Genomic DNA, 22961 nt, shown 5'->3' on the forward strand with positions numbered 1-22961 from the left:
CCACCCCTACTCAAATCAATACAACTAAAAGAATGAAGAAAAGGAAAATTCCTCAAGCAAAGAATTAGTTTTAAACAAGGTCACCACAAGTAATGAACGGGTATGTTATTGAATGTAACTTGTTTTAGTTGTTCTAGTATTGTGAAGAACATGCTTTATTTATTCTGTCTCATTTTGCAGCTTCTGGTAATTAAAAGATACATGGGTCATAATATTTCTTCATTCACCTACTAACGCAGGGGCTGCTTCTAAAGCATAGCCCTACCAAGAAGATAAATGTTTTGGGAGGCTAAGGCTGAAAACACTAGATTACAAGATTTCCTGCACATTGGCTCACTTTCCTCTTTTTCTACAGCAGATTGCAAGATTGTTTTCACGTTGAAACAATGCTTAACTAGTATGCCAGTGAAATAGCTAACTCCATAATGTAAGCAAAGATTATATAGATATATAAGAGACACTTATGCATTGTTTTCAAAGTGAAGTGGTGTCTGGGGGATTGAAAAGCATCTGTAGCTCTACTCTGATTTACAATGCCATGTGGAGATACCAAGGAGTTTGTAATTCCTACACATTAGACACAGGGGGCAAATGAACATACAGGGATTAAAATGTGAATACATTTTATAATCACAAAACCAAATCTGTAGGAACGTTTTTTCCTTCTCCATACATGTTTTTATATCTGATTAATGAAAAAGTGAACGCCATTCCAGCACCTCTGAAGCCACTCTTGCAGTTCTGTGCACGTTGTTATATAGCCTATAACAGACTGTGGCATGGGGGCATTTTGGCGATGTTTTTGAGAATAGCAGCCGTAAACAACAACAACAACAACAACAACAACAACAACAACAACAACAACAACAACAACAACAACAGGAGACGAAGGGTATAAAGCGATCACAAAGTGAGCTCTGAGATGTCACATACAGTGAAATACAGGACACTTTGTATTATTCCCCCGGTGTTTAGTAAAAAAAAAAAAAAAAAAAAAATCATGCAGAGGGAGGAATAAAAAAGAGAAGTGTCCTGTATCCTGGCAATGTGCAGATCACACGGATGGTTCAATATATTTACGTGACTTCAAATCAGTTTGACTGTATGTTACTTCCCTCTAGTGAACACTATAGGAATTACACTCCCCAGGTTCTTCCTGTCAGGAACTGGGAATTAATTATTGTAACACACACACACACTTATTGGAGGCTGATCCTAAAGCCTTCTTTGGGCTCGCATACATAGGTTACTCAAGCTTTTTACCACATGTTTTGATTAATAATAATTTCAATAAATCACTAAACATGTCATTCTGATGTTGTTCACTGTTAATTGAGACTGCTGCATGGAGCATCCATAGATTAGACCACCAATCTGAGCAGCTTTAGTTTACCTGAATGACAATGAATTACTCTTTCATTTCACACTTAAATGTTATGTGATATAAAACAATTCCTGAGAGAATGTCCATTTCTAGGGGTCAGTCTGTGTGGTGCATGTGCTGATGGGCCTTTTCATTATTTAATTTCATTACCTTATTATTATTATTATTATTATTATTATTATTATTATTATTATTATTATTATTATTATTATTATTATTATTATTATTATTATTATTATTATTATTATTATTATATTTTTTTATCTGTGTAGTTAAGCCATTTAGCCTATCCACGTGAAACAAAAACTTCCACAGTTCAAGATGATTTTCTGACAGCATAGCCTACATGAACCAGAGTGAAAACTCTAAAGATTTTATTGTTGTCAGTGAAATTACTTTTTGCATTAATATTAATAGGCTTTGCCATGTTTTCTAGAATATAAAAAGAACCTATTTACCATTTTATGCACTTTTGTTTGAATGTGGCGCTGCTTGTTCTGAAGCCTGTTTCATTAGCCACAGCAGGACCAAATTGGCTGAGAGTGCATCTGTTTATCAAAGGAGAGGACATTTGCCTTGGACTGAAAGAAACTGATTTTGGAGGAAAGGCAATGCAAAGAGTGGCCTTGGTATCAGATATAGTCTAATAGGCCTATATAGGTTATTCCCACATCCTGTTGTGACTTACAGCATTATGAATTTAGTACACAGCCTGAAACTGTTTTTTTTTTTTTTTTTTTACATAGCCTTTATCACACATACATAGTTTATATCACACATAGATTTGATAAATAGAACTCAGCCTCTGATCCACACTCTGGAGCAGTAGAAATTCACCTCCAATACAAATATATTTTAAAAAAGGAATTATAAGACATTATATAAACATACCATATACACATATATGCACACCACTAGGGGTTGTCCATAAGATTTAGATCATCTATCACATTTTTCCACAATTTTAATTATTAGTATCTTTCTTTTCCATAAAACTTACAGATGAGGAAAAAAAAGAAAAGTTCTGAAATGTGAGGAAGGGTAGTTTGATTTTTAAGAACCTTCACTTGTGGATAAAGAATTTACCCATAACAAAGATTACATTTAAAATCATTTCACATTTTTTGCTATGCATAAGAGTACCAAAAATGATGTCCTTGCTTGTAAAGTCTTTAAATTTGTAATCTTGGGGAAAAAACAGCAGTGCGTATTGTCCTAAAAGGCTTTAGAAAACATACATTCAAAAAAAATAAGTGTTCTGTTGATTCAATATTCACATCACAGAAACAACAGTCTGAGCAGTTCTTTAGAGGGCTATATGACTGAAAGACTTTTAACATGGACTTCCTTAGCTTTAGGAGGAATGGGAAGTTTCAAATAAATTGTACAAATTTACTTCTTATCCTGAGATTAATTGGGAGATCAAATTTGGATTTGAAATATAGGAGAAAAAAAGCATCATTACACAATTGTTGAATTTTGCAAACTGGATGTTTGAAAGTTTAGATGTTGAACCCATTCATTGTAAGCTTAGGAAGAGTGGGATATCTACAGTTAGGATTATGAAATAGGAAGGATGCTGTGTTCAAAACATTTTGAGGGATGGCCTTAGAAATATTTATAAATTCTTTCTTTTGTGTTTGTATGTTAAAATTTTTTGAGACTCCATCAAAGGATATAAGATTAGTATTAGATGAATACATACATCAGGGACCAAATACCCTTATCAAACCATTTTTGTACAAAAAAGGATTTATTTTTAACAGTTATGAATTGGCAATTCCACAAGACATCCAGTAAAAAACATACTGCACCGGAAGTGTACAGCAGGTCTCCGCCCACAGCTCCGCCCATATCTCCGCCCCGCGGCCGAAGAATGCTCAGAGCTAAGGGGGCGATCAGCGGACAATATGTTTGATTGTTACTTAAATACTTTCCGGGGACCTCCACTATTCTCTAACTAAGACCCGATCAGGGTTATTCTTTCATAAAGCAGGTGGGTAAACGCTCACTTTTCACAGCCAGCTAAGCTTAGTGGCTAAGCTAATGTCAACTGCACTGAAGGGAATGTGCGGATATTTAGCTCGTTATTGTCATGTAGCTAATTTAGATGAGGCCGCTTTATATCAGATCACCTCTAGTGGGGACATTTTGGGTCATTGTCCATGCAGTGGTTATGGCTACTGGCAACGTGAAGTTAACCTTCAAAGTACAACTGGTTCACAATGAAATGATCACATTTTGTGATGGGAGAAGGGATTTTAAAGGTCCCATATTACACAAAATGACAGTTGTGAGCTTTATGTTGTTACCTCATTAAAAACATACCTAGAGTTGCATTTTGTTTTATTCACACATGCTTGAGTAATCCTGGTTTATTAGTCTGTACATCTCCAAAGCTCCACCTTGTGATGTCATGAAGCTGAAATTGAATGGCTGAAAGTATCCAAATGATTCTACTGAAGGTGTATGGAGTTTTAAAACATAGTGGAGCACTTCCTGTATTACCACATGACATCACAAGGTGAAACAGAGTGTTTTTGGTGTAAGAGTAAAACTCAACCAAAATATGCAGGATTTGTGTGTGTGAATGAAACAAAACACAACTGCAGATTTCTTTTTGATGAGGAAACATTATACCATAGACCAGATAATGGTATAATATGGGCCTTTTAAATAGCTAGATGCCCAGAGAGCTTTAACACTAGATTGTAGAAATAGTTTAGCAGCTTCCAATCATAGACCTGCCAGAGTCCATTATTGTTTCAATATCAGCTGGGTGTTCACACTGTAAACAACTTCAGGAGTGTTAACGTTTGAGAGAAGAGAGAAATATGAACTGATGTACTAATACAAGAATCAAATAAACAATTGCAACTAATTGAACCCTTGCAATTTGAACCCAACTTCTATAGCATATTAGGACTAAAGTGGGTTCAAACCAGAGGGGCGTACTACAAAGGCATACTACAAAGCTGGTTGAACAGAAACTGCAACCTACGCTACATTTGATATGCAATAGGATATTTACATCATTGTCAGTAATTTATTTGGTGCTTATGCAGTCTTTGGCATGTTTAACTCCAATAACCTTTTTTCTAACCTTTTGAAATTAACTTTATCACCTTAAATAACCTTTAAAAGACAGTGTACTTGGTCAACAAATTATAAAACATGTAATTGTTTCTGTAGCATAAACTAATGAAAAATGGTTAGGGACATGTGGATGATGGTATTTTCTCTGCTTGTATCATGTGATGATCTAATTGAATGTCATATAAGGTGCGTTTTAACCACTTCAGGTTTGAAGAAGGTCAGTATTTGTTGTACCCAGAGCCAGTACCATCTGTCATCTGTGCGGATCTTTCCCTTGTGGCATGTTACATTTCTGAGTCCTGCGCACTCTTGCATGTGAATGTTTTTTAAATGTGCGTGTCTTTCCTTTGGACTGCTCTCTTGGTGGAGCCTTTCAGGGTAGAGTAATCTGGGTGGATGTCTGGAGCCAGACGGTCTTTCACAGGTTAGACCATGGCTTCCCTCACCTGCACAGACACAGGCAGGACTAGAAGTGTCTCGCTGATATTAAGTTGATCCAATTTGCCTTGTCAGATACACGTTGCAAGCAGTCAGCTCTGCAGCGCCCATGCATGAAATGTAGTTCATCCACACACATTTTATTAAATTCCAGGCACTTTACCTTCACCGCGCACTGTGAGATGAAAGTAGGTCACTTTCACACCACACCCTAACCCTGCTCCAGAATGTAACAGGAGCCGCTCCTTGACTGGACTTACACTGTGTGATTTTTTTAAGGCCAAAATAATTTTTCATGTGAATCAAAATGGCTGTTTGGTTCACACTGGCACACAGGCAAGGTAAACATATTAGGGGAAGTGGGCCATATATACCCAATTTTATGCATTAAAGGGGCAATACAATGAAAACAGATGAAAACAACCAATAGACACATCTTACAATTCGTACTTGTGATTTACTTCAAAAGTTGCACTATGCACTAGACATGATTTTTGCTTTGCCTAGGATGTTCCTCAGTATTGCATTAAACATATTTATCATCTAATATGTTTAATCTAGTTTCTGGTTTATGTTTAAAAAGTAAGATTCTGTTCAGAGTGCACATTTTAATTAGACAATACTGTGGAACAGATGGAGAGCAAGTGCATTTCATGTAAATGATAAAGTACTTTCTGTGTGCCTCTCCTACCTCTGTGGTTTTTGGCCTGGCCTGTATACACGTGTTAATAGTGTTATAATATTATTTGCATTTAACCAAGTAAAATATTTGCCATCAACAAACATGATCAAGCTGCAGTACAAAGGCATCAGGTCAACACTAAACAAGCACACCATAGATGGATTAAAATAGATAGAAAAGATATATGCGAGTATCATGCTGTGTGTAGACTGCTGTGTGTTTTAGGAGGTGATGAACTTCTAAATCAGGGTCAGATGTAGTGTCTTTGACTGAAAACTCTTATGAAAAAGGACTATATTCTCTCCCATCAAAATTTGTGGATTTGGATAGCATGTGCAATTTACTGTAACCTGGAATCAGTAAATAAATAATGGTCACAGTTACAGGATGCATGCAAATCACTCCCTGGAAGGTCTTTAGACCAGATAAAGTACACAATTGTGGCTGGCGTAATTGTAGGTTGTTGTGTGCTACAAAATCTTACTTTGAATCTGTTGAACTTAATATTTTTAGCATGCGGTGACTGATCCTTGCCCCTTGGAGGCAAATGAAGGATGAAGAGCCCAGTACGCCGATGCAGGGATGTGGAGCACGGCCGTGGTCAGTCCTCCTCCAATGGGACTGGCCATGGGACAGACCTCCTACAGTCCGAACAGCGCATCCCCATCTCCAAAGACGTGATCACGGCGTACTCCGCCCCAGGCATGTGGTTCATCAAAGATGCCTGTGGGATAGTGGGCGCCATCATCACTTGGCTGCTTGTGTTTTACGCTGAGTTTGTGGTGCTGTTTGTGATGTTGCTCCCAGCGAGGAACCTAACCTATAGCATCGTGAATGGGCTGCTGTTCAACTCACTGGCTTTCCTCGCCCTCGCCTCTCACGTCAGAGCCATGTGCACAGACCCTGTGAGTATAATGACTGATCAAAATTGTGCTGCATTGTCCACCAAAGTAAGATTGACATTTCATCTAATCCTAGAGCTTGGTCCTCATTTATGAAAAAGCACATTGGGGGAATTTCATGTAGCAATCTTAAGCAATCTTAAGCCAAAGCCATATTAAGGAAATTCCACTAAAGTAACTAACCAGAGTTGACACTGAGTTGCCATAGTAACAAACATCCAGTTGTTTATAAGACTAGACAAGATTCAAGATTAACTTTATTGTCCTACAAGTAAGAAATGTGTCTTGAGCCATCCACCCACGCTGCCATCAGCTGTGTGCATTTGATTTAAAACATAATCCATAAATGCAGAATACAGAAGAATGCAGAATTCAGAAGATCATTAAAACATTTAAGTTTGCACACTGTGTGGATGAAGCACCACAGCCTGGCTTTAAGATGGACAGACAGATTGCCATACCACACTGCAATGGTGTATCTTATTAGACATTCAAGTGTGATGGAAGATCAAATGGTCTCTGTGCATGATGAGTGTGCCTAATTTGCCTTTAGGGGATCATTTAATTGATTGATTTTACTGACTTGAGTTCTTCTGAAATTTGTTGACACATCAAAGTTGAGGCATTTTTAAGACTAAAATGGTGTCATACAGAAACAACATATCTTTTTCAAATCTGCTTGATTACAGCTTGCGACTCAAATCTTATCGAACTCCTAGAGAACATTTTAGGACTAACTGTATAACCTCTTATAAAACAGCCAAGTAGTCCTCATTCTAGTGTATCCCAAAAATCAGAGCAGTGCAGGAAATGTTTAATGTTTAAGACTCCTCTGTCTTGTCTCCAGGGGGCTGTGCCAAAAGGTAATGCAACCAAGGAGTATATCGAGAGCCTTCAGCTGAAGCCGGGACAGGTGGTTTACAAATGTCCCAAGTGCTGCAGCATCAAGCCTGACCGAGCACACCACTGCAGGTACATTAAGGATACAGCTACCTCTCTGTGACAATGAAGACTGAAAAAAGAGGATTTAAATGTGTTTTATAGAGCTGCAACAATGTCACAACATAATTAATGACGTGAACAAGGAAATGCACATCTAGTGAGCTTTGAGTGATTTTTTAAAAATGTGTCGGATATCGAGTAAAAGTACACTTACATAATAATATATAGTTGTATAAACACATATTTTTGCCACCTTATTATTTGTCAGTGGCATCTACATTAGCAGCATTTATTCAGTGTTTGACCTTTAACTGTTCTGTTGTTTGTCCTTAGTGTTTGCAAACGATGTGTTCGGAAAATGGACCATCACTGTCCTTGGGTCAATAACTGTGTGGGAGAGAACAACCAAAAGTACTTTGTACTCTTCACAGTAAGTACTTTGGATTTCACCTAGATGGATGGGTTTTGGAGATACCTTAATTGAAAAAAATGAAATGGTTCAATCAATCCCTGGCTATAAAACATTAGCCAAGTATAGGTAGGAAATATATTCTTACATCTAAGGTGTGTTATGACGTCTGTTACAGAGTCAGTATATCATTTTATGTTGGGCAGTGTACTAATATTATAGGAACTAATTACATTTTTCATTATTCTTTCATTGGTCATTAAGAAAATGTATCTATTGCCAATAAAGTTATATCACAAATAAATAAAGGCCCAGTCAGTAAAATAATCATGTCTTGTGCTTGTTACAATAGGCTAACCCTACCTCTTCTAAAGTTTGTTGTGTTTTTTGAATCTTTTACTAGATGTACATTGCACTCATCTCTTTGCACACTTTAATCATGGTGGTCTTCCATTTTCTCTACTGCTTTGAAGACGATTGGTCCAGTGAGTATCTTTCATGAGCAGTCATTGTTCTGCCATCTTTCCCCTTTTCACCCACTTAGAGATATTACCACTAGTCAAAATGGCTTTAACTAGACCACATCCAGAATGTCCAAGGCACGATACGATATGTATGTATGTACAGTGCACTGTCGGTTCGATACAGTATTATCCAATATATTTCAAATCAATTTGATACGGTTCAGTGAAAAATAAAGGCTTTCGAGACACTTGATGATCAACCCAATTTTCACAAAAAATAAACATTAATTACATTGGCCAGTATTACTCATCCACAGCTTATATGAGCTCCACGTTTACATGTACAGGGACATGTGTCGTTTAAAGGATCTAAAGGATCACAACATATTTACTAATGGTGATACTGAAAGTTTATGTTAAAGTAAAGTTAATATGAAATAAATTTAAATCATGAAAACAGTGAATCAAATGTCAAATGTTCTGCAAGAGTAGGTCTTTTTCCTCTAAACAAGTAGTGCTGTGACAGAATAATTTGGTAAAATATACAAAAAAAAAAAAAATCGATACAGCAGTCCATGATATTGTTACTGTATCATTAAGTGAAATGATATGATATTTCGATATTTTTGCACACCCCTAGTCTGAAGACTCGCATAAATAACTTTTGCCACATGTCGGTGTTTCTCATAGGAATATATTTTTTGATGACAGTACTCTGTAGCAAGCTTTTCTTTTTACACTTTCTAGACAAAGTTGCCATGGATTATCATTCAGCATAAAATATGTCCAGCATTTTGTAATGTAAAGTTTATTGTTTATACAAAAAGATGATTATCAGAATTAACATTCAAACATTACATTGATGGATTCATGGATCAATATAGTCTGCCGTTATTGTTTACAAAATATTACCTTCAACTTGAACTATTTAACTTCAAATTGTATTGGCTCATAATCTTTACATTATATTATTGACAACTCATGACTATATTGGCCGTTCTGCCATTATTTGTAGCTACTTGGCCATGGTAGCGCCTCCTCTCATGCTCCTGTTTCTGCCCTGTTCCCTGTATGTCCCATGTCCCAGAGTGCAGCTCCTTTTCCCCTCCAGCCACAGTCATCCTCCTCATCCTCTTGTGCTTCGAGGGTCTCCTCTTCCTCATCTTCACTTCTGTGATGTTTGGCACCCAGGTTCACTCCATCTGCACCGACGAAACTGTAAGTTCCCCACACAAAACCCCCTCCTTTGTCCCCCTGACTCCTGTTTCATACACTGCTTTCCCAACAAACCGAATTAACCCTTTCTGACTACTGCTGTCAACATCTGATCATTTCAAAATGAATTCTGGTACAAAGGAAAAGGCTTGATACTTGATAGTGATTGTAATAATGGCAAAAATCAAAAATAATATCATGTAATTTTCAACACAAAATAGTAGTTTCGTAATGTTACCACATGGTTTTATACATGTTCTGATCTAGATCAAGACCATTACAAAAATATTCAGGGAAGGTCCAATGTTGGGATTAATTTAAGAGTTGATACTTCTTCAAAAGAGTATATAGTTTTGATACTAGTTGTAGTATTGCTTTCTTTTTTTTGACACCATGCTTAGGACATTCAAATACCAGCATAATGGTCACCAGTGGAAACATTGTAACTGCCAAAAGAAAGAAAACCTGAAGTGGACAAAGCAAAAACATATACGATCATAAAATAATGTCTTTCTCTTAAATGGTTGGTCACGGGTTACCTAAAGTCTTTCTGGTAACCATCATCATATTGTCTTAAATTAATTGGTAAATAAATACATTTGAAAAAGCTTATTTTCTGGGAATGTCTAATGCAAAAGAGTGTGGTGTGATGACACATACCACGAGTGAGGACGAACTGGCTGCCTCTGTATTTCTCTATGGTGAAGTCAAGAGTCAAAGTTTTTATGTTTTTTTTTTTTTTTACATAAATTTGTACCTGACATTCTTTGCTCTAAAAGGATTTTAAATCCTCATAAGAGTGTAGCAAACATCAAACATATTGAGGTTCACTGTTCAAACATGCTCTGAAAAGGGTTGAAAGAAGACTGTGGAAACAGACGTCTGGATAGAGTCCAGAGTGGTAATGCAATAAATAACTTCTTTTTGTCTGCAACTCTAGTTTAAGACTACTTAAATCAAAGCTCCTTCTTCAACTTCTCTTTATTTGTGTTCCCAATGGGGCAATAGATTTTGCCGAACTGCAGCAAAGAGAAAAAGACACACATACACATATCCTGGAGAGGACTGGCGTCATTGGACAGAATGCTCGCAGCCTGTCTGACAGAAGTCTGCTGGGCTCCCACTGTCTTCACTCACATTCACTGTTGCTAGTGATATTTTGTTAAGATGCTAAGAACCTTTCGACCTGATATCGAAATCGTCATCTTTATAATGTGGTCACTCACTTACTCTTGTGAGACTGCTGGGTGTCTCTACCAGGGGAGAGGAAAGTTCAGAATGCTGCCTCTGTGTTTGACACATGCTCTAGGACATCTGTCTTCTTGAGATTGTGGTGCCAGATGAATCCGGACTGAAATCAACAGTTATAGGTCATAAGTCAGGATTTTGTTCACCACAAGCTCCTTCATCTCCTCCCACCTAGAATTTGATTCTCCCTATGGGAGAGGAGCCTGATTAATTTTGGAATACATGCACAAAAATCGGAACATAAAAATGAATTGAAGCACTGCTCTATGACGGACAGGAAGTCGGCCATATTGGATCGAACATTCGCCACTTTTTTCGCTCCCAGGTGTTTGGTCCAAATGAGTTCAGATTTCACATGCCACATCCAGACACATGGGTTTTCCTAAAACATCCACGTTTTCCACGAATTCCACACAGTTCGCCCGTGTGCCGCCGCCGAAAAACGCCTTTGTTTCCTGTTTTTTCGATGTCCTCTCATGACCAGGCATTGCCCTACAGAGCTCACATCACATATGCGAGATTGGGGCATGAATGGAATGCAATATTAATTTTACTCATAATGAACACTATAGCGCCCCCTACCATAAGGGTGAAACATTATTGGATTATGGGCATAGGTCATTTTTCACACTTGGCCACCAGGGGCGCAAACACTCCAAAAAAAATCATTGAAAAATGTCTGACACACACATGCATTGGTGCACAGCTGAAATTCACATCACACATGTGACATCACGGCATTAATAGAATGCACTACTAATTGTAATCAAAATGAACACTATAGCGCCCCCTACCATAGGGGTGAAACGCCAACATTATCCAATTCCTATGAAATTTGGGGAATGAATTGGTGGCATGAGAAGAACCAAATAATTACATTATGGCCATGGGTTATTTTCCACGGTTGGCCACCAGGGGCGCAATGAATTGAAAAGAAATTGGCACTTGGCACTTTGACTTGCATGTCTATGATTCATATCTACTCCTAGGTTTTTCATCCAAATGACATCAAACTCCACATACAGCATGTACACATGTCGATTGTCAATAATCATCCACGTTTTGGGGTTATTCTTTATGGTTCATGAGTAGGACGCCCTCAAAATATGACTTCATCGTTGGATTTAAATTCCTACACAACTTTTCCTTAAGTGCAAATGAAACCTGTCTAGTCCTAGGTTTTTCATCCAAATGACCTAAAACTCCACATACAGCATGTACACATGTTGTTTGTCAATAATCATCCACGTTTTGTGGATATTTTTTACGGTTTACATGTAGCAGGCCCTCAAAGTATGACTTCATCATTGGATTGAAACTTTCACTTAAGTGCAAATGAAACCTATCTAGTCCTAGGTTTTTCATCCAAATTACCTCAAACTCCACATACAGCATGTACACATGTTTACTGTCAATAAACATCCACGTTTTGGGGATATTCTTTCTGGTTTATGCACAGCACACTGTCAAAATATGACTGCTTTCCTGCATATTTCATTCGCTCTCACAGACACGTGGATCAGCCTAAAAAGCTCAAATTCTAATCACTGATACAGAATAAAACTGTGAAAAGAGAAACATAATGAGCACGTGGCCAGTGACCTCTATAGCGCCTCTACAGGCCAGGTAAAAGACACAACTTTGTCCGATTGGCATGAAACTTGGGGAGATAATTGTGGACCTCAAAAGGGGCAAAAAACTGTGTGAAGGGGGGTGGATAGCGGCAGGGGGGTGGCCGGGTGGGGAGAATGGTGCGTGGGGGGTGGTGGCTGACCCCGGGCGGTCGCGTAGGGGGGCGGTTGCGCGGGGAGCGAGGGCCATCATCGCCGCTTGCGGCTTCAAATTATGTGTATTTTTAGAGATATCGATATATCATTTTTATTGATGTCATTCGATGTTTCGCTACAACCTTAGAGGTCCGGCTGTGCAATTAATCAAATGTACAATCATCATTTCAATGATTACTCTTCATTTACAAAAATGATCCTCAAAACCTGGAGCGAAGCCCCTTTTCTACATATGCTTTTAAACAGCACTAAAATGCATTGGGTCTTGCTCTTAATTTGGAAAGTAGAGAAGTAATTGATTGAAACAATCGTGATCTTTTTACTATAAAAAAAACAGCTCTGTTTCTGGAATCAATTACTGTCTCAACATTTAACATGTTGTAATGCAAATTAAAAAAACATTATTTGTTTTTTAATGAAGTTACTTATCATACAGCACCATGTATCCTGCTCTATCTGTGCACATCATACTAAGTTTTATTCACTCAAAATGGAGACTTCTCAATGTAATTGTGTTGGTTCAAAATCCAAAATGTGCACATCAAATGATTGATTTTATTTTATTTTATTTTTTTGTTTTAGCTGCAGTATATTACTTTTTTTCCCCTAAACATTCATTCATTTTCCATATAGTTCTGTATTCTAAGGAGGTGGTATTGTCTAGCTCATCAGCCACCATGGGCATTTCATTTTTATTGAAAGATAATTTACTGACACACCAACTGAAGCTTGGTTGTCTTTCGTTTGCAGGGCATAGAGCAGTTGAAAAAGGAAGAGAGAAGATGGGCTAAAAAAACTAAGTGGATGAACTTGAGGGTGGTTTTCGGACACCATTTCTCCTTACTGTGGTTTAGCCCCTTCTCCAGACCTGATCCGGGGGGCAAGGCAGAGACCTATCAGTACGTGGTTTGAGTCTGGCCTACGTATCACTCCTGCGCTTTGTGTTACTTATTCAAAAGACGATCTTATTATTTGTTCATTGAGTTGCAGAGAAAAAGAAACTTGCATAGTATTTGTTTTGCAATCACTGTGAAGTATATGTGAGATTTTAGTTGAATATGATTTCCTGTTTAATTGACAGATGTATTTAAAGGGTCAGCTCAGCTAAGCCACACAATATGTAAAGACACTTTGTACTCTTTAAAAATGTGATAAACCCAATTAGGTCATTTTTACCGTTTGCTGCAGTCCAAACTTATTCTTCACTTTCGTAACCCATCCCTAGCATCCCAATTATTCACTGTAATGAATTTAAGCCTGTTGCACTACTTTCTGGGGCCAGAGCATGGTTTAGGCATCATAACACAGCCAACTACAAATAACCTGCTAACAGAGTTATACATTGCTTAATAAATAAATAGATGCAGATAGCACACAGGGGTCTTATTTTGACCCTTAGAGCTGCTTTTACAATATATCTGTACTGGGGCAAATTTTACTTTATTGCTTAAAATAAAATTTGGTGCAGTTGCTTTAATAAAATATAGTTGTACATAGTGAATTAAAGAGGCTTTTTCAGTGACATATTTATGCACTAAGGTGTAACATGCGCAGTGGGTTGTCCTTGTGACTTGACACCCACTGAGCCTCTAGTACTTGATGGTGATCACACAGTTTTAATAAACAAGACCATTGAAAATCACCTGCATTTGGGCAGCAGTAGTTGAAACTGAAAGTTTTTCATCTGATCCTATAATTTTTATTTATTTATTTTTTTACTTTAAAGTGCCATGTAACAGTCCTTCTGAACAGACAGGCCCCCAGGAGAAAAGTAACCTCACTATCCTCTTGTCTGCTTCTCCAAACTGACATATATATTTAACTACACTGGGTAGGATTTTTCAGCAGAACTGCATTCAACATGAAGTGGCCTCACAGCATATGCAACTATATGTAGCAAAGAGTTAATACTAAAAAGTGTTATTATGCTTTGTCTGGAATGTTACATGTGTAATGCTAAGAAAAGATTATTGAATAAGATGCATTCTAACTGTGAGTGGGGTAACCTCTCCACAGATCTGACCTGTAAATTGGCCTAGTGGCTCCACCTGCTTTTCTCCATAAAGATGGTTAAATTTAATGCCAAACTGTGGAATATTTCAGGCAAAGCTGTAACATCTTCATAGTCTCCATGGTGGCAGACCCTACTCCAGAAAAGTTGGTGCATCTTTAGTGCAAATTGTAAACACATTTCAATGAGCATTTAAACTCTACCACCTTTGTGCTCTTAGATGTTACTGGCCCTTTGATTCTTGCATCACCAGACTGGAATCAGCCGTATGTTCCAGACACCAGTCATATAGTGTTAAAAATGAAAAGATTTTAAAAGTACCCCTAAATCTGCCTGCAGGCCCACTGTGAGGCCAGGCATGGTGAATGGTGCTAACACAGTAGAGTTGCCTAATTTGGAAAGGGCATCATTCAGTACCAGCTTTTAAAAAATAGACTCTCATACGATAAATTGTCTGACACAGGGCACCTAATAAAAGTGCCCTGTCTCAGTGGTTCTCAAATGGTGGGCAACAAATCTTAAAGTACATTAAATGGATTTTCCTCATATTTGAAGTCTACTTTTTATAAAAGAATTGGAGGCATGGAAGACATTTTCTGGACTTCTGCAAAAACACCAACCCTATGTCACTGTGGCCACATAATCTTAGCTCACTTCATATTCTTATTACTTATAAAACTGAACAAGTGGTGTAAATTATTATCCACTATATGAAATATTGTAACCTTTTTAATTTGTATGGAACATGCACTGATTCCTCTCTGATGCTTTCTTAAGTTTTTTGATACTGAAGAAACGTGTCTTTTATCTTATGGGGAAAAAATGCCATATCTTTTGTGCCAAATGTTTGCATTTGTGTGCCAAATTTTGCACCATTCCAGAGACTTGTTTTAAGTCTGTCTGTACCTGGTCTGCTGACACTGACATAGTGGCAGTTACATTCTGTTATGTGATTGATTTATTACAAATGTTATGGAATATGCGAAATCAGAACATGGTAGGTGTGAAAAACTGTCTAATTTTATTATTTTAATTAATTTAATAGAATTATTAAAAATATATATTTATTTTCAAGCTTTACAGAAGTTGTTCAAGGTTTAATGTACTAGTTTGGATTTATGTTTTTAATTGTCTATTCATTTAAGATCTTTTATGTCACGTAGCAGTAAATGTATTTGGTCTATGGGAAAATGAGTAACTACCTTTTTAATCAATGATGGTGTGACCATGATATGGATGATGCAGGGAAAAGTGCTTGAATTAACTTATCAAACCTTTTGTTTGTGTGAATTGCCCATTACTGTTTATTTATTTTTCATTTTATTTCTGGATGCTAGTTACATGTTTAAAATCTGCAGGTGTGTTTTTACAGAACTTCTTATGAAATCTATTTCAGCACGAGTGTAGAATAAATCTCTTGATGCATAAAATGTGGTTGTGTTGTTGGTCCAGATTATACTTCCAGTTCTTTTTTTTTTTTTTGCCTCTACTTTTCCTCTTCACATTTACCTTTTTTATATTTTCTCTCCTTCTACTGTCTTGTCCACACTCATCCATTTGCTTTGGTTGTTAAACTCTTTGTCCAAGTTTCTCTGAAGCCTTGTAGAGTCTCCAGAGGTAAGCCTGCCCCCTAGTGGTGAAAGCATGAATATTTTACTGCCAGATCAAAGTACATTCAGTACATGGCTCCTACGTGTTTTTGTTCAGTGCAACCAAACATTGTGAATGAATGAGTGAACTCTGACACACATTGCATGTTTTTTTATCTTGTGTTTATTATTAACATTGTCAGAGCATGGCATATTCTGTCATATAAACATAGTATAGGTTGTCAATTTGTGTTGTTATGTAAATACATATTTTATCTAAAATGAGATAGCACACATCTAGTTAAATGTCTCAACTCTATGTGAATATACATTTTAAACTGTTAAAGAATACCACTGTGTTAGATATTCTACATGTGCATTTAATTTAAACAAAAGGATTTGTTATTATTTTACAAGGATCCTCCAATTCAGAATTGCTGTAACAGCGTCCTTAGGTTTATAGACTGCAATTTCAAACGCACATTTTAAAGAGAACCTTAAGCCTCGACTTTATGTTTGCATAATATCTAAATGTTGTGTTTGTTTCCACCAGGGCATCGAGCGCCTGAAAGGGGAGGTGGGAAAGTGGGAGAAGGTCCCGTGCAGGGAGGCAATGCAGACTGCATTTGGAGGGCGCCTGTCTTTGTCCTGGTGCAGCCCGTTCTCTGGACTGAGCTGTAAAAAGACACCCCAGGAACACATCCTTATTCCACAAGGAGAGATCATCCAACAGGACATTATTGAGATTCCACTCGCCTAAACCTGTTTCTTAAATGTTACACAAGATGTCAGCCGCAACAGGGCTATCTAACTGACAGGAACCAGCCATAAGATATGCAATATTTATATTTTTATCTTTCAACTTTAAACCACTATTCAGGCTCCATCTTCTTCCTAGGCAAATACTACACATTGCTGTAGGTGTAGGTAATGTGATGATGGACTGCACAGATGAGAACTTTAATGGAACTACAATCGGGCAGTTTATGTTCTTGATATTTTAGGTTCCTTGGGGGCTGTTAGCATCTTAAACTGGAAACTAGTTTTGGTTGGGACCTTTTGTCAATGTAGTTAGCATGTGTACAATGTTTCAGCAAAGAAGAACAACTATACTGCTGCAATCTCTTAATAGGTCCCAGTAGCTAGATCTCATGCTCTGGGACAGATCCTCTATGATTCAAATAAGGATTGTTATCATATCACTGCTGCACCAATATGTAGCTGTCCAACCTTCACAGAAAGATTAGTTTGACTACTAATAACAGAATATATATAAGATTAATACTCCTGCCTATTAATGCTATAGATTAATGGGCATTAATAGATTAATTGATAAATATTCACCACAGGTACTATCCTACCAAACCAAGTAATAATTAGAAAAACATGAAAAGCTGTCATGTGCATTTGAAGGTGTCTCAAAGCATGAACCACTTTCCTGCCTTTTTTAGATCACAATGTGCCTTATCTCCTTCTGTGTATGACACTTTGTGGGGAAAAGCATCTTGTCTACTATGTTTTGACAAGTGAAGAGGAATTCCCATCACTTCCAGCTCTCTGCCCTCCTCCCCCAACATCACCTTGCAACATCACTAGGGATTCCACTGCCTGTGGCTCTAACTCTGTATCTTGTCCTTGACACAACCTTGCAATTAAAGCTGTTCCTTCAGTAGATCCGTTGTGCAGCTCTCTGTTAAGTCCAAATGTCATGCACATCAAACCAGCAAGAAAAAGGCGGCATTCACGCCAGTCTGCTCATATGTGAGCCAACATAATATACTGGACAAATTCCAGTCTGGTTTTCAAGCACAATCAAAGTACTGAATCCATTTCCCTAAAATTACTTCATGAGTTACTGCTCCCAGTCGGTTTAGGATCCTGTGCTATCCTCCTATTACTTGATTTCAGTGCTACTTTCAACACTATAGAGCATCATATTCTCCTAAAAAGACTTGAAGTGGCCCTACAGGGCACAGTTTTAAAATGGTTTGCTTCTTATTTAAGTGGGAGAACCTTTTCTGTCAAAATAGCTAAGCTCAAGGCTCAACTGTAGCTTCTCTTATTTTCACTGTACATGCACCCCCTCAATTCAGGAGAAGAACAATGTCCAGTGTACGTGGATGACACGCAATTGTTTGTTCCTGTCTGCCCCCATGAAATTGGCTCCCTGTCCTCTTTACACCAGTGTCTTGCTGAAGTAATATCCTGGATGTCCAGAAACTTTCTACAGTTGAATGACAGTTTAGTCTAAAATCTTGGTGTTCTCCTCCTTCTTCTGATATAAAATTTTGATAAACAGGTCTCTAACGTGGTGAAAAGAAGCCATTTCCAACTTCGACCCATTGCAAAATTACAATACATTTTTATTACCAAAGAATCTACAAATTGTAACCCATGCTTTTATGTACAAGCAGACTGGATTTTTAGCAATTCTACCTATTTTTGGCTGCCATAATCCACACTAAATGACCTCCAGGTGGTTTAAAATGCAGCCGCAAGGTTGTTAAACTAGTACAAAAAAAGAGAGTATATTACTCCAACCTTAGCACAGCTTCACTGACTCCTGATAAAGTACAGGATTGATTTTAAACTTCTGCTCTTTGTTTTTAAAGCATATTACAGATCTGCTTAATCCCTACCTTGTCAAACTCTCAGCACCTCCTCTGTCCCCCTTGCTTGCCTAAAAAAAAAGAAAAGGAGACCGGGCTTTCAGGCTTTCTCCGTCACTGTTCCCAAACTCTGGAATGCGCTGTCTCTCTTCCTCTCTTCTCTGGGGATTGGTCTTTTTAAAGGTCTTCTAAAGGCCCACTTTTTAATATAGCTTTTAACTGATTAAATTAATGTAATCTATCTATGTGTGTAAATGATATATTCTTTCTTTATCTATTGTTATTTATTGTGGTCTGTAAAGCACTTTGGCACAACTTCTGTTGTTTTAAAGGTGCTATATAAATACATTGGCTTGGCTTGGATTGTTTATTTTATGTCAATTTTGTCTTGGACCATTTTGATTTTTGAGGTGTATGGCGTCATTTAAGATATATTGTCATGTATTTAAGCTAGAGCAGATCCATTTGAAGGGCTTTTACCACTGAAAGGGGCTGTACATTCCTGTGTTGTATCTTTGTGTGGGTTTATTTTTTAATAAAAGGATTCCATAAACAAATGTGGTGTCTGTTGTTAGAAAAAATTGTACAATTGAAATTGTACAATTTTTTTTTATAAAAGTTTATTCTATTTACTCTAAATAGAGATCTCTAGAGACCAAAACATATAAGTACTTGCCTAAATTATGACACACTAAAATATACAGGTCACCTGTCGAGCCTGTCAGGTAAGTCACATTTTTTTCTAGCTGGAAGGTCTGGTGCCCAACTGTCAAAAAACCAACCCTTCAAGTTTGAACCAATCACAGCTGTCTATCTGCAGACGAAAGTGAGTGTTAGTGTTAGATCACAACTGTCACCTTTGATTACAATGGGTTACAAAAAAAACATTTTTGAAAGTTGTCTGTGTTTTTTCAACTGAATTAGGACCATTTAGCACCGCTGAATCAAAAAATGATATACATTTTTCTCAGTCAGGTCAGGTTTTTATGCTAATTTGATTTTGAAAAATCCGATCTTCTGACTAAATTGATTACAATTTTGTGACATTATCAGTTGATTTTCTTTAATATTTCTCATCCAAATAATGTTTTAGGAGATAAAAAATAGTTTTCTAAGAGAATGTATTAATTAAATGTCACGTTATGTTAATTGATAAAGGTAAGTACATGTAAATTGGAACGTTACGTTATCATTGTGCAAAATTCAGGACATGAACTTCTGTTTTTATGAACCCCTTGAATGCTCAGCAGCAGGGATGTCTCTCTTCAGAGTCCAACAGTAATCAGCCATCATGACTGCATCCCAGCGTCCCTGATACCTGGTCTCCATCTCTTTTATGTCCTGATGGAATCTCTCCACCTGCTCATCACTCAGTGATCCCAGATTCTCAGGAAACCTGAACATTTAGCTCCTTTTGGGAAAAAGGATGTGGAGCATCATCATTAAAACCACACTGGAGGAATCTTTGTCACTGATGTCAGGAACTTCTACAAAGACAGGTACTGGAATTTCATCACAGTGAGCTACAGGACGACGTGCTGATTCACGGTCAGGATACTTGAGGCTGCTTCGGTTCTTTCTGTTGATCCCAGTCACATCAATAGCCCAGAAGTAGCTATTGATGTCAGCTCCCTCCAAACCATGGGAATTCCAAACTTCAGACAACTCTTCTTGCCTTTAGTCCACTGACGCAGATACTTGGTGCATGACTTGCATGCCATGTGTGGCGCCCAAGCTTCATCTTGGTCACCAAGTTTAATACCAAAATAAGCATGGTAAGCACGCTTTATGAAACTTGTGACTTGATTCCTGTTAGGAACATTGGTGTATTCACCGCAGATGTAGCAGAATATGTCGGGCTTATTTTTGCAAGATCTTCTAGTCGAAGCCATTTCATTCACTTGTAATATAAAAAAAAACAATTAGTCATAAGTTGGCACATGCAAAAACAAATATGTAGCTTAGTTTAGAATGTTGACCTGATTGAGCAAAACCAATGTGATTTTTGGATTCAGCACATCAAAATGATCCTAAATCAGCTAAAAAATCTTAGACAATAAATTTAGTGTTGACCAGTGTTAGTGATGTTTAGTGCTTCTGTTGATTTGGTAGCAGTCAGCACTGTTTATGGGATTCGTATTCAACCAGTTTAGCATTTCTCAAATAACATGTAAATTTCCATGTTTGTCTTGATGACTTTGGATTGATTACTGTCAGTCCTGGCCATCACAATTCAGGGGATTGAGACAAAAATCCAGACACTTGATGAGACAGAAAAGTCTTGGCAGGCCAGGCTAGTTATTCTTAAAGTTTTCACACTCCTACAGACAATATCTGGCTTTTTTCTAGTTCCATATACCAGAACTAACTGAAGACAAAACCACTCTGGTCATTTTTGGTCATTGGTCCTTTTTATCCTCCTCCACTCCTGGTAGACTTGGAGGTTTAGACCCATGAAGCAGAAGCAACCCACACAGAGTCAGAGAAAGGCCAATCCACCATAAAGTGTCCTGGGTCTCCTCAAAGATCACGTGACCAAACACTGCCTGCAAATACAAAAGTGTATAATATAAGTGGTGGAGGTGAAACTGAATTGACAATGAGAAACTGACAGCTGAGATTAGGCCTGGGCAATTAATGAAAACATTGAGAGATTGTGAATCAGTCATGCCTAATTGTCAATGATATGCTTGGAGTTTTTGAATCGAGAGGTCTACAGCCATTCAGCGATCAATAAAAGCATTAAGTTTGGAGCAGAGTTCAAACTTTGGGGGATTTTTTTTTTTTTTTTTTTAGGGGATTAATTACACTGATTAAAATAGTTAAATTGTTTATATTCATGAAATCAATACTAAGAGCAGCTTTAATTTTGTTTTTGAAAAGACTAAATAAAATCAAACACAAAAATAAATGATAAATATGAGAAAATAAATCGAGATGAAACCTATTTGAGGTATAAATAATAACTTTCCACCACATGTCCAATACCATGTTTAATTTCATTATTACTCTAAATTCCAATTATGCTATTGTCGTTTATGGTTTCATACAAGTTCATACTTTTTGACCCATCTGTATGTTCTTACAGAAGAGATGAAGTTGGATGCTGTTGTGGTGACAGTGGCTCGGGCCGAAGAGGAGGAGTGTCTCAGGGCTTTGGAGAAAAACGTCCACATCACTGCGTTACAGACCAACAACAAACCTCCACAGAGGACACGCAGTGGGATATCCAGCTGCAGACATGGGGAGCCAGGTGATACTACAGTTTAGAATGAGTAGTCTCTTGAATATGCTGTGATCCATATTTACAACACATTTGTTCATTTGATTAATATAAAGGGAGATAAAAGTCTGGGTTTATATGGATATTTTGTAATTTTTCCCATCAAAATACCATTTATGCAAGAATTCTTATGATTGAGAGTCACCTCATCACTACCATTCAGTCTCAGAACACCCTTTTGACATTTTAGATTCACATGGGACATTCACGATTTATGCTTTGAGATACAGAACTATCCATGAATCACCATCATACTTTCCACGGTACACAATTACAATGTTGTAGGACAGTGTTTACCCATTCACATGCGTCCTCTGCTCCGTGCGCTTGTTTCCAGTCCCTGAGTCCAGATGCGCACATTTGTTTGAGAAAACCAGTGCCCAGAGACAGTTTAGCGGAGAGTGAAGCCGCTGCGCCACAAAGACCCGCTAGTAGTGCGTAAAGAGAGCCAGAAACCATGTTTTACAGAGGGTAAAACTAACCGGAAAGTGCCTTTCATTCACTAATTCAAGTGTGAAGAAAAACAAAAAGCACGAGACACTGATCGGAATAAGGCTACGTAATATTTCAAAATAAAAGTTGAAAAAAAAAATCTGTCCAAATCGGAGGACTCTAAAACAAAAAGACAAGTTTTCTAATTGAGCGATATATTATAAAAGGCTTACTAATATATTGCTCAATATGAAAAGACCAATAATAGTAGGCGTTAATAAGCCATTTTCTTATCTGATCACAGCAAAAGAAACAATATAACGTCCGACCATTTTATCACTTTATTGCGAACCCGGAACATGGATCTATTAAAATAACCCAGAAACACTGCAGTTTTGGTAACTTGACCGATGTTTACAATTTTCACCAATCAGCTCTAGTTTTAAAATCACGTGACTGATTTATGGGCG

At 37.5% G+C, this 22961-nt stretch overlaps 2 protein-coding genes across 3 annotated transcripts; one reads left to right on the forward strand and one right to left on the reverse strand.

The window, feature by feature from the left end:
• The first annotated feature begins 3248 nt into the window (after window positions 1-3248).
• On the forward strand, window positions 3249-19337 carry LOC117384104 (palmitoyltransferase ZDHHC3-like). 2 transcript variants are annotated; one of them, XM_033981383.2, is made up of 7 exons: window positions 3249-3380; window positions 6114-6505; window positions 7350-7474; window positions 7778-7874; window positions 8257-8338; window positions 9405-9535; window positions 16721-19337. In XM_033981383.2, the coding sequence occupies exons 2-7, from the start codon at window positions 6155-6157 to the stop codon at window positions 16925-16927; spliced, it is 993 nt and encodes a 330-aa protein (XP_033837274.1). In that variant the 5' UTR covers window positions 3249-3380; window positions 6114-6154; the 3' UTR covers window positions 16928-19337. The 2 variants fall into 2 exon arrangements, with proteins under 2 accessions (XP_033837274.1, XP_033837275.1); XM_033981384.2 differs by lacking the exon at window positions 16721-19337 and adding an exon at window positions 13318-13701 and having other exon boundaries at window positions 3255-3380.
• Window positions 19080-22576, reverse strand: LOC117384030 (transmembrane protein 42-like). Its single transcript, XM_033981296.2, has 3 exons — window positions 22357-22576; window positions 21863-22009; window positions 19080-21322 (listed from the first exon to the last, which is right to left on the reverse strand). Exons 1-3 carry the CDS (start codon window positions 22516-22518, stop codon window positions 21176-21178), a joined length of 456 nt encoding a protein of 151 aa, XP_033837187.1. The 5' UTR covers window positions 22519-22576; the 3' UTR covers window positions 19080-21175.
• Window positions 22577-22961: the final 385 nt, after the last annotated feature.

This window comes from Periophthalmus magnuspinnatus, chromosome 16, assembly GCF_009829125.3.
Source record: "Periophthalmus magnuspinnatus isolate fPerMag1 chromosome 16, fPerMag1.2.pri, whole genome shotgun sequence".
Taxonomy (NCBI): Eukaryota; Metazoa; Chordata; class Actinopteri; order Gobiiformes; family Gobiidae; genus Periophthalmus; species Periophthalmus magnuspinnatus.

Coding starts and splice junctions, on each gene's coding strand:
- LOC117384030 (XM_033981296.2), bottom strand. CDS start 22,518: ATGGTTTCTGGCTCTCTTTACGCACTACTAGCGGGTCTTTGTGGCGCA. Junction 22,010..22,356: donor CAGAGGACGCATGTGAATGG/GTAAACACTGTC, acceptor CCATGTCTGCAG/CTGGATATCCCACTGCGTGT. Junction 21,323..21,862: donor CATCCAACTTCATCTCTTCT/GTAAGAACATAC, acceptor TTGTATTTGCAG/GCAGTGTTTGGTCACGTGAT.
- LOC117384104 (XM_033981383.2), top strand. CDS start 6,155: ATGAAGAGCCCAGTACGCCGATGCAGGGATGTGGAGCACGGCCGTGGT. Junction 8,339..9,404: donor CTTTGAAGACGATTGGTCCA/GTGAGTATCTTT, acceptor CCCATGTCCCAG/AGTGCAGCTCCTTTTCCCCT. Junction 9,536..16,720: donor CCATCTGCACCGACGAAACT/GTAAGTTCCCCA, acceptor TGTTTCCACCAG/GGCATCGAGCGCCTGAAAGG.